Raw genomic sequence first — 12,070 nt, 5'->3', positions numbered from 1 at the left:
CATTTTGCTTTAAGGGAACCGATATTACACGACCAATACTTCTTGTTCGTTAAATAATTAGAAGTAGAGGGCAAAACCGCTCGGAACCTCGAGGAATCTAATAGTGACAAGGCTACGCTGATAAGTCTAAGGTCAAAGATGTTATGACTAAAGCATAGGATAACTAGGAATGCAAGAACTACAATACAGTAGGTTGTGGTAATAAACAGCGATAAAACAACTTACACGTGAACGAAAACATTCCTTTAAACAATTTTTTCTGCTCTTAATTAAGAGAAGAAAAAATGTAACTTCAGCCGCGAAGCACGGAATTACTATAAGACGCATAATCTATTAATTTATACGTACAAGATTGACATTACTATGTTTTACCCGTTTTACCATATAACTTCAATGGAGACCAGTCTCCTCGATACATAACTCAACAAAAAAGGAAAACAATAGCCAAACATAAACAAAATAATTACCTCTATTGGCGCAATGTGGTCAACACATTGCGCCAATAGTTGTATCCAAATATACTCAAATAACATAATTAATGTAGTCTATGTATGCGTACAATATAATAAAAGATAAATCATACCTTACCTTAATTATCCAGTGACAGGAAACTGTTGGAGCTGGCTTGCACGAATCGCAATAACGTGCGGGATTGAAGCACATTTCCAGCAAAACATAGCTTCGGTTTGAGCACACCATCCACACGCACCGGTTATCGAGGATTAAAACACTATGTCAATTCTTCCAATACGTATAATAATACAAACAAATATAAAATTAACTATACATCAGTAGCCGGAGTTCCTTCTACAGCACGTTCTTGACGTTCTCGTAGTCTCGAACGAAATGCCGAGCTAACTGTTAACGAGATTATCACTCCCACTCACTTCCCTAGCTTATTGCGACAGAATTGAGAATTTATTTTTTTTGTTTAAACAGTTAATTTAAAATATTGTTTAAAAAATTAAACTTCGCTTTTACTTTTGCGCTGTGCAAGAACTATTTTTTGTATTTTTCATGTATTGTGAACCATTTTCCATGTGTATATTTCGCGGATGGAAACTGAATTTTACATATGTAATACGTCTGTATTTCGCGTGCATTTACAAATTAACATAAATATGGTCGCCATACTACCCTTGCTCACATCGATCAGTAGGTATATGATTTATTTTTAAGCTTCCTGGGTATAAATTCGAATGGATGAATGATCATTGAAATGAGGAAATCTGGCGTTTGCAGTGAACATATTATTTCTGCAAAAATGTTTCTGAACATTTCACTAGATGCCACGAAAATCCACCTCTCAAAAATTACAGAAAATATACATAATGTATATTTTGTGTATTTTTGACCACATTTACATATTTATTTCCTCTGTATTCATACATATGTAAAAGTAACAAGTGTTACACGATATTTACATTTGTATTTTTGACCACATTTACATAAGTATTCAAATTTCAAAAATACAAATGTATTTATCGTGTAAACACGTACCACTTTTACATATGTATGAATACAAAGGAAATACATCCAATAATACATATGTATTACACATGTTATACATAACAAAAATACATATGTATGTGACCCATGAAAATACAATATAAATACATTATGTATATCCAAATGTGTGCTGTTGGGGTAGCTGCCCCATACGTTTTGGCCTTATTGCAGATTTTCTTGTTTTTACAAATGACAGGTGGAGATTAAGCCATTTTCCAGATGAGTAGGGGTGAGAATCTGAGTTTGGATCATAATTACTTGGACTGTTTTAGGTATGGAGAACTAACTGTTGAACTATTTCTATGTCCAAATATCTTCATGCAAATGGTTTCCATTACAAAGTTTGTAAATTTCCCATCAATATTTTTGGATATCCAGTTTTTTTGCATAAACTGGTCATCCAATATTATATTCACCAAGTTTTTTTTAAATATACAGTGAAGCAATACAACAAAGTGCTTTCTTGATCTTAACAAGGATTCTTCACCTGATCATAATACCATATCAATCAAATTTTTCCTGGCTTAACTAGGTAGAATATGTACTAATGTTGAAATTCAGGGGAAAATGAGTACAAGATAATTTTTGACTAAATTCATCAAAATCAAATTGGTTTCAATGCTATCACATCATTTTATATACTTTGCTAACCAATAGCTTATATTTACGTATTAATTTTCCACACAACCAAAAACATAAAATTACAGTCTTTTACAAAGGGGTTTATAGCAATGTAACAATTATGATTGTTTTTGGAGTTAATTGTACAAGTGTATGATTGATCATTGTTACATTTTTATGGAGGCTATCTCGGTCATTACATTGATGATTCTTTTTCGAGTTAATGCAGCGTCGACTCATTTTGGTGGATGACAGTTTCAGGTGCATTCAATCCATTCCATTTCAGGCTGTTGTCCACCAAAAATGAGTTGATGCTGCATTAACTCGAAAAAGAATAATCAATGCAATGACCACAATAGCCTCTGTAACAATGATCAATCATACAAACCCATACACTTAATAGGGATAACCTACCTATCTGAGACTCAAACAAATGACTTTTACTTCTCCAAGGGAATCAACAAAAGCTGAGATAGAGGTTACTCACTCAAGAAAAGTCCTCAGGTAATCTTGGCTGCATTGAGACCATTCACTCACTGTCATGCGCACTTCACTCGACATGACAGTTGTCTTGTCCGCACTGATTGTGCCGTTGCATCCAGACAATTGAGGATCATCATGGTCCATTCCTAGACTGCGGATCATTCCAAATACTATTTATTTTATTACATTGGATTCAATGCTATAGGAGTAGTACCATGAAAAATTCATACCACATTTCATTGATGATTTATTTAGAAGAGCATTGCACTTACAAAGGAGAACAGGAGAGGGCTAAGGATAGGATATTTAAGTGTGTAATGAAAGAGCTGATGATGAGTCAGATTTGGAGTGCAATGCTTTACAGTGCTGAAACATAAACATTCAGGAAGTGGGGTAGCCAGGAATTTCATTCAGGGGTGTCTAAAAGCAGGGTGAAAAATTTTTTTAATGTAGGGTACTAAGAAGAGGGTTTTCAACTAATTTTAACACTTTTCATAATCGAAAAAACTTCTTTAGTCAAAGGTGTCACATTTGGTAAATTCATAATTTTTCAATACATATTTTGTTTTCTTTCATGAAGGAAAGAAATTGCCTTATAATGTTTTGGGGCGGGGGGGGGGGGGGTAAGGGGTAGGGGGTCCAGACCCTCCGGACCTCCCCCTCGCTTGGCCACTGCATTCAAGAAAAATTTATGAACAGGAAAAATCTGATGAGAGGATGATTATGTTAAAGTTCGGAGAAAAACTAGAGAAGTCTCACCTTGATCTTGAGGTTTACAATGCAGAATCTTCGACACTGAGAACAGAGAATGAGAAAAGACAAGCTGTAGAGGTGAGGGAGTAAAGGAGAATGGAGAACGTGAAATGAAAAGAGAGAAACAGGAATAACGATGTGCTAGAGATACTGGCCAGGAAACTTTTAAGGAGGCAGAAGGTTAGGATTGCTAATTAGAGAAGAGATGGTGAAAACTGTATTACAGGAAAGAATGTTAGGCAAACAGGGAAAGCAGAGGAAGGAAAAAGGGTTTATGAATAGCATTCAAGGGAATATGTAGGACTTATTGTTAATGGTGGAGGGAAGTTGAACGGGTGAAGGAGGACAGGCCAGGATGAGAACAATGAAAGATGAGGTATTCAAGTTGTGAGTGAGGGGAATACTAAAGAAGGTGAAGTAGACGGAGAGGAAAATGAACGGTGAAGTGCTAGACATGGTGGGCAATGCTTGAAATCTTGTAGATGTGACATAGAGGGTACAGAGTCTGTTAAACAAGGAGGGGGCTAAACACTGTGTCAGAGGGAAGAATGTAGGGTAAAAGGAGAAAGCGGAAAAGGAGAATAGGAATTACTATAGACAGAATGAGATAGAATAGGCCTTATTGAGAAATGAAGAGGAAAGTTCGTTGGGAGACAGGATGTTTCACAAAATACTCCATGAAACCTAAAATGACCAGTACATTACCTTTAATCATAATTTTCCATATTTCTTTTTTTGCTGAGGTGACAGCATAACGTTCCCTACCACTCCCAGAGTTTGGTCAAATTAAATATTTTAATTTGTATACAGTAAGAACAGGTTTTCATAATTAATGTTTTACAGTTGCAGCAATTGAGCCAATGTAGCTGATAATTTAACTTTTAAAAAATATAACTTCTTCCTATTAACTAAAAAGTTTTCATTGGTTGTGATATCACATCAATCATCATTGCAACAGATCAAGATAGTTTTTCCCACGTGGTGGTCCACTGGGTATAGCGTTGGGCTTCGGATCAAAGGGTCTTAGGACCTCACCCAAAGCCTTAAGACACCCCAAAAAATCTGAAAATGAGAGGAGGCCCAGGGAAAGGAACCTTCCCTCTTACTCTGGATGAGTGAAATTAACATGCCAGAAGCCGAACTGTCTACCCTCACCTACCTACAACAAACTTTGCAAAGGTTGCTGGTTGCAGTGGTGCAGAGAGGGGGGTTTTGGGGGATAAATCCCCCCCCCCCCCCCAGAGCTCAGAGAAATGTTGAAGTTTAATCCATTTTACTTAATGGATTAGTATTACTTATAGAATAGTGCTAGGATTAATCAAATATCTCTCATAAAGCTGTAAAACTAGTCATTTTGAACCATTAATCTTAAAATTTTCTGGAGGAGGGCCCCTGCAACTCCCACTTACCCTGGCGGGTATGCAATACCCCCACACCCCAAAGTATTAGTTGCACCTAAAACCCCCCTAGCCTTAATTCTTAGCCGCACCCCTGGCTGGTTGAATCACTCAGTAAATGAAGATATCAAAGAAATTATCTCACCAATACAGCATGACTGAGAATTGACTGCAGCTTTCATACTTGATTGTACACAGTCACAATAAATCTGAATTAAAAACAAAAGACCTACCTATGGCCAATTTCATGAGTGATGACATAACCTAATTTCAAGCCACTATCTTCACAAATGTTGCACTGGCTCAGAGGATCACAGGTACCACCAATTTTAGACAAACCCAAGACACCACATGTATCTCCCTCAGCACAAATATCTACTCTGCAATGAGAAAAAATTGATAACAACTGATGATCATGCTTCTGGGCTTTAGTTTAAGTGTAATAGCTAAAAGCTGTGAAGAGTTTTCTGATTTTCATTATCTTGACTGCAACCATAAATTATGCCAAGGGGTTCATGCAGATGATTCGTCTCTTTGCCATTTACAGTGCGAGGTGCATACAAGAGCACTGATAATTACTGAACTTGCTGATTATTGTGCACAATGAGCACTTATTAATAATTACTGTGATGACTATTCTTGGCTTGGTGCAGAGGGATGATGGGATTCAATGGATTTCAAGACACTCACTTAAGTAGCCCATTGTTTCTTCAAACCATGGTGCTGCTTTGTGAAAAGATTATGGCAAAAAGGCAAACCATTTGAGAGCAGTATAATGGTACGCTGGAGTAAACGACAATGGCTGGCTATACCTCACCTTGTCAATAGCACTGCCAGATCATGATGATTAGGGTGTGAGTCATCAATTGGATTTACTTTATTCTGCCAGGTGCAAAATGCTTCCAGAGTTTTCTCTGCACTCTTACTTACTCCTGCATTCATCTGCGAAGTACATAAGCACATTTTGAAGAAAGGAAAAAAAAGAGATATTGCATAATCCACGATTGAATGATTGACAATTTTCCACTTTTTTAACACGTTGCCTACGGATGGCGAGAATTCTCGTCATTTAGGCGCGTCAACCTAAACAATTTTAAAGCGTACAATACGTATTCGTTAGTACGTTTTCAGTTGTTGTTCATTATTCATATTGAATTGATGCCTCATAACGTTTGATTGGGTAAAGTTATATTCAAAACATTAGCTTTTTAACCGTGTTTAAACCAAAGGCATTATGCCCTAATAGGCACATATTTCCAATCTCAACACCTTCACACAGAATTCCTAGGAATTTAAATACCCCGGTAGGCAACATGTTAAAACAATTTGATGAGACAACAACCCAAGCAGCAATCAATATCCCAACAACATCCAGACAACATTGTCAGCATTAACATATGACATCCGTGCAATATCCATGTTAATCCAGTTAACTTTGCATTGATAACTGTCAAATATTCATAGGACCAACCAAACAACATTGCATCAATCTTCAACAGAGGACACGGAGGCCCATATTACAACATCTCCAAGATATCTTCATAACATCTAACGAGTAGATAACGGGTGTGCTTATTAAGGTTTTCGGTAATCCCCATACATAAAGACAATACGTTTGCGGTCTTCAATTCTATACAGGACATATGCTACCTATGGAGCTATGTTTGGAGCAACAATTTTTTAACACCACATATATTACAACTTGGATATTTATGAAACATTATTTTTTTTAACTCAGGTTGGATGTTACAAATAGGATATTTATGAAACGTTGTCAAAATATCCATTGTGTAATAACAACGTCTTTTGGATACATAAATCTTATTTAGATATCAGATGGATATTGTCCGCTGATTGGGGTTCAACCACATCAACCTTGGTACCTTAAATTACATAGTAGAAAATATGTAGCTGTCTTGTGATCTTGTGTGATTGTACTTCAGAGGATTACATTAGGATGAGATCAAATCCTGTAAGAACATGTAGTGAATGCAATGTTTGCTTACCTCATCACTGTCAGCTTCAAGTTTTATCATCCTCACCAGTACCAATTCCATAGACACTCCTAAGCTTGCATCATCAAAAAGTGTGTGAGCCTGAAAGAAACTTGAATCAAAGTAGTTGCAGATCGATTGGATATGGTGTGATCATAATGCAAACGATTTTTTAAATATGTATTATGCAGTATGATGCAAAGGGCATAGATCTTCATGATTTTGTGCCAATTGGGTTGTCACATGGATATCATACCAAATGAAAGACAGGACTGGAATTGATAAACTTATGGCTTCTTCCACTTTATAAACTACATCAAGTTGGAAATTATCACCTCAAAATGACAGGATTTTTTAATGAGTAAAATAGATAATGATCCAAAAATTAATCAATTGGGTAATTAATTATTTATGCATTCTGTTTCTTAGCTGTCCACAACTGCTTCCCCCATAGTTTATACATCTTAGTAATTTTTTAAGATGATTTTTTTTTAAATATGAATTTACCATGTTGAATACTGTCAAGGCATAATTCTCAACATCTAAATTCTTGTGATAGTCAATAAATGACTTGTCCAAAACAACAAGTGTTTCCAGAAAGAGGGGTTTGCTTTCTTCTTCAAACTTTTTTGAAATGACAGAGCCCGCCCGCCCTTCCCGCTTCAACCTATTTGCAAGGGCATCCTTGACCCCACCTGAAAAAGAATTTCAAGAAGTTGTGAAATGTTTCATGGGACAATTAGCATTTGATACTTTTAATTGTTCACTAAATACTGGAAACTTACGCAAGGTATCCTCTAATCAGATTCAGAAATGGAGAGGGGGAAAATTAACAAGCAATGAAACACCTCGGGATATCTGAGTCCATGGTTTCAGATGTTCAAATTAAGTGAAACCTTGCCAAAAGATCATGCCAAACCAAAGGGTCATCACAATGCAGCAAAAGCCTTTGACAGAAGCAGGATCAGAGCCTCCCTAATATTAACACAATCAGCAAGGAGGATGTCAATTGACATACCCTTTTTCTCAGATGGGTATTCTTTTTACGAGCGCTCATATAATGCCATTTCCCTTTCAACATGCTTCTAGCCATATATTTTCCCTTCAGTTGGGTTCTAGCAACCATGCGGTAAGCATCGTTCTTGGATAGCAGCTCTTTGCCTTTGTGTAGTTCAGCTTTTCTTCAACACCAGTTTTCAATTAAAAAATCAGTTTGATTGTGATAACTTTCCCTTAAAATCATTCTGCATTGAATGTATTAAACCCATGATTCCAAGTATATTGCTTGCTTCCCAGCGGAGGAGTACTCTTTTAATTCCTAACCCATTCATTCTGAAAGTTTCTGTTGCCTTTCGTAATGAAGTTGTGCTACAGAAAACCAGTGGTACCCATTAAACAAGTAGTGTTTCTCATACTAATTGTAATCTTTTACCCCTTTCCAGGTTGATGTTTATGCCAAAAATTGCTGGTATTTAAGCCACAGTCTCTCCCTGGGATGACCTTCAGATAATACTCTACTCCTCAGATATTACAATGTTGTTTCCTCTTAATCGAAAAAATTTCAAATTTCTCATACGTCCTACAGATTATTATCATAAGTAAAACTGCAGAGGAAGCAAAAATTACCTCCTACAAAGTAAGAAGCAACGATTAAGAAGAATCCACATAATACATATCTGAGGGCTCTTCTGAGCAGTTTGAATACATACATGAATTAAATTGACGAGGTAAATTCATTTCAATTGTGCTTATTGAACTGTTTAAGACACATTAGTTTTCATTCATCTCCTAATTTTGACACAATTACCATCAAAGTTCCTCATTATCTTTTCCCTTTTAGATCAAGCTAAGCATCCAGAATAGAAATTTAACAAGGGAATAGGAAAAATGAGAATATGTTGGAGAATGAATTGCTGTATTGCCTAGTTCAGGAAATACCACACTCGACTCGATACTCGCGAGTAGTTTTCAACAGGACTCGATACTCGACTTGACATCAAAAAGCACTACTCGTACATCCCTACAAATCAGTGAATTTGTTCCTAGAAACTACACTGAAATCTAAAAGACCTCTAAAATAAATTTTTCTAATAACCCTTTCAAAAAAGCATCAAGTTCTCTTTTATCTTCTGACAACTTTATTTATTTTTTTTTGTAAAATCTTTATACTGAGTATGTTATGAATAAATCAAATAATGAAAACAAAGGATTTTGTGATTGCAAAAATAATTCGGTTCAAGTAATCTTGGTCTTTTCCTAACTACACCATTCATATGTGCTTAACGATAGATGTGCACAATGAGGTACCCCTTGAGCTTAGAGCCCTCGGTGATATATATCAGCTCATATATCAGGTCAGCTGGGCCGATATCGGACCAGCTGACCTGGTCAAGCCACCCCTGACCTTATCTGCGATAGGGTTAAAGCCATTGACTTTTGCTGCAATTAGCTCAAGAAGTATGCAGCGGAGCAAGAAACAAAAAATAGAGGTCTTTTTACTTATCAATCTCTGTAACAACAACAGTAAAAATAAGTGAGTGAATGACCCCATTGCGCCTTAGTTTACGGACTTTCTGCTTTGCTTACTCAGGCAGAAAAAAATTCTTTTGGTAATGACAGATCCAAAGATACCATATTGAAGACTAAATGTCCGCAAACTATTTCATTTAGAAGCTTATTTCTGAATGAATATCCAATAACGTAAACTAAGGAATGCAGATTGAATACAGACAAAAGCCATTTGGAGGGAGTAGTTTAGATGACATGAATTAATATAACTTTGAATAGAGAATTAAGCAAAATATTATTCCTTTGATATCAAGGAATGTTACTAGGGATTTCTAGCAGGTAAGGTTTCCATCATAGCCAACGTTTCGATGCTGAAGTTGTCAATAATCATCAGGGCATGACCTCATGAATTAATTAATTAAAATTAACCATTGAATATTAAAATATCATGATACCCTTTGATGCACAGACATTTGAGTCCTTAAGCTTTATGGAGTCATCTTTGTAAATTATGTGGGGACGTTTCATGCTTGCAGCTGAGGTGAAATTCGTTAATGGCTCAATGAAGTAACTTTCATCATTCATGCTTATAAATCCAGCCTGAAATAAAGACACATGGAAAACTTAAGCATTTAACTCTTAATTGCAAAATATCATCCATTTTAGACAAAAAATTGAGTCATTTAAAGCAAATTTATTATTTATCTACTATTGACACAATATTTGGGCCTCTTCTTTTAATAATATAGGTACATTTATGAGCTTCCCAACTCAATTTCATCCCACTAATTACAACTGTGGGCAGATGATACATCTATTTGAATCAAAAGACTTAGCATAGCTCATTAACTAGAGCAAAACTTTCAAATCTGACAAGACACAATGGTAACATTCAAATGACCTAAAAGTTAATCAGCTCATTTCATCATACGTACATAGACAGATCTGCGGGGGGGGGGCACGTGCCCCCCCTCCCAAACCCTTAAAAAATACGCAAGATTTTTAATACAGTCCCGTTATCATTGTGATTGTTTTGTATTATAGGGTATCCTTGTACCTTGAACAAAATCCTGGATACGGCCTTGCTTGTGCACAAGCCCCCCCCCCCCCCAGAAAGAAATCCTGGATGCGCCCTTGCATACGTATCTTCAATATCGCAACTAAAGAAATCCTCCCACCTCAATCCTTCAGCTTCCCATGCAAGATAGAAGACTCAACCCTCAAGTGTTCCCAACTGCCTAACTTTATTGGCCTAAACATCATTGAGGACCTGGACTGGTCCCTCAACACATAGTCTAAAATAACAAATATTACATCTGGTAGCTACCTCATTCCTATGACGGAGATACATATTCTTTAAAGGACAAGAAGACAGGAAGAATGGCACATGAGGGACTCAGATAAGTTATGCAGAAATAGCGCTCAAGTATGTACAACAGAAGATATTTATATACTTATAAGTAAATATGAAAAGGATCGCTGATAGGAAATTTGAGAACATTAAATCAATTCTAAAATTGCTGGCTCAAAAGAGAAGTTATCCACTAACTTATTAAGGTCCAGGCAAAAGAGATCACCCAACTTCAACTGAGAAGAAAACTGACATTTACAGACAAAATCTGACGAAGCAAGGAAAAAACTAATCCATACATGATGCAAAGAAAAGTTCCAGAGGCCAACCAAACACATGTCTAGATCAAAGGTCGACAAAGAAAATTCAACAAAGCATGCATATATATTTTTGTATATTAATATCACCATCACCTAGATCAGCAGTTCCCAACCTTTTTTTCCTCCCATATCCCTCTATATGTACATGACTAACTAGCTGACCTGTCAAACGCTGTTTTGCCATATAAATTATTTCTAGTGAATATTTTGGTGGCCAAATAAAAAATTACAGACTTATTGTAAGTGTGTGGGGATGTGGTATATGACTCAAAGAGGAATGGTGCGCTGTGAACTATGATGACACATGAAAATAACAAAACACCAAACATTCATTTTTTAAATTCATTGCACTTTCATAATTTAAATCAATACCTTTTCAATTACATCTCTTTAACAAATTATGACAATTAAAAAAAGAACCATCAGTCTCTTAGTGCAATGGAGTTTATGATATTTTTAGTGCGTCTATCTGTAGTCAACGAGCAAACTGGTTGGTTTACCACGTTAAATTGTCTGTGTGAAAAAACCGATGTTCCCAATTCTACGCCACAATCAGACATCGTTTGGCCTTGTGACTTATTGACGGTCATTGCAAATGCCAATGTAATTGGAAATTGAACCAGTTTGAATTCAATTGGTACATCTGTTGGAATGATAGGGATTCGTGGTTGAAATACATATTCTCCTTAGAAATTTTCATTCAAATTATGGCTTCGACAACGTTTTTCATCGATTTTTAAATGACATATTGCATGCCATTATACAGCCATGGCGGGTTCAAATTATGAAGTGTATTTAACTGGAGATCCAACCTTGTTGTAAACGGTGCATGCCAGGCAAATTCAATAAATTAAAAACTCAGGTGTATAATTTAAAGCTTTGCTGGTATCGAAAGCTTTGCTGGTATCGGTAAGTATTTGCTGGTATTGATAGAAGAAATGTCAAACTACATTAGCAACACTGGCACCGACTCCATGGGGCTTGAGGGGGCCCGAGCCCCCTCAATAATTCGTTATGGGTGTGAGGAAAAAAATTGTCAGGCTTGTCGATTTTCCCCGGAGTGTCCAGATATCGAGATTAGAGTTCTCAGTGTTCTAATGTTGATCATATGACTCTTCCAAGATGCTTAAAAAA

General features: G+C 36.3%; 1 protein-coding gene across 2 annotated transcripts in view; it reads right to left on the bottom strand.

Annotated features, from left to right (window-relative positions):
* Nucleotides 1–12,070, bottom strand: part of LOC124166917 (A disintegrin and metalloproteinase with thrombospondin motifs 12-like) — a 46,217-nt gene that overhangs the window by 31,133 nt on the left and 3,014 nt on the right. For both annotated transcript variants that reach the window (XM_046544632.1, XM_046544631.1), the window contains exons 3-8: nucleotides 9,721–9,865; nucleotides 7,265–7,452; nucleotides 6,770–6,859; nucleotides 5,581–5,705; nucleotides 4,997–5,143; nucleotides 2,618–2,764 (exon numbers count right to left, since the gene is read on the bottom strand). In XM_046544632.1, the coding sequence (XP_046400588.1) occupies nucleotides 2,618–2,764; nucleotides 4,997–5,143; nucleotides 5,581–5,705; nucleotides 6,770–6,859; nucleotides 7,265–7,452; nucleotides 9,721–9,865 (842 nt within the window). The remainder of the gene's footprint in view (nucleotides 1–2,617; nucleotides 2,765–4,996; nucleotides 5,144–5,580; nucleotides 5,706–6,769; nucleotides 6,860–7,264; nucleotides 7,453–9,720; nucleotides 9,866–12,070) is intronic.

Source organism: Ischnura elegans, chromosome 10 (genome assembly GCF_921293095.1).
Source record: "Ischnura elegans chromosome 10, ioIscEleg1.1, whole genome shotgun sequence".
Lineage (NCBI taxonomy): Eukaryota > Metazoa > Arthropoda > Insecta > Odonata > Coenagrionidae > Ischnura > Ischnura elegans.
This window is presented reverse-complemented; position numbering and strand designations above follow the sequence as displayed.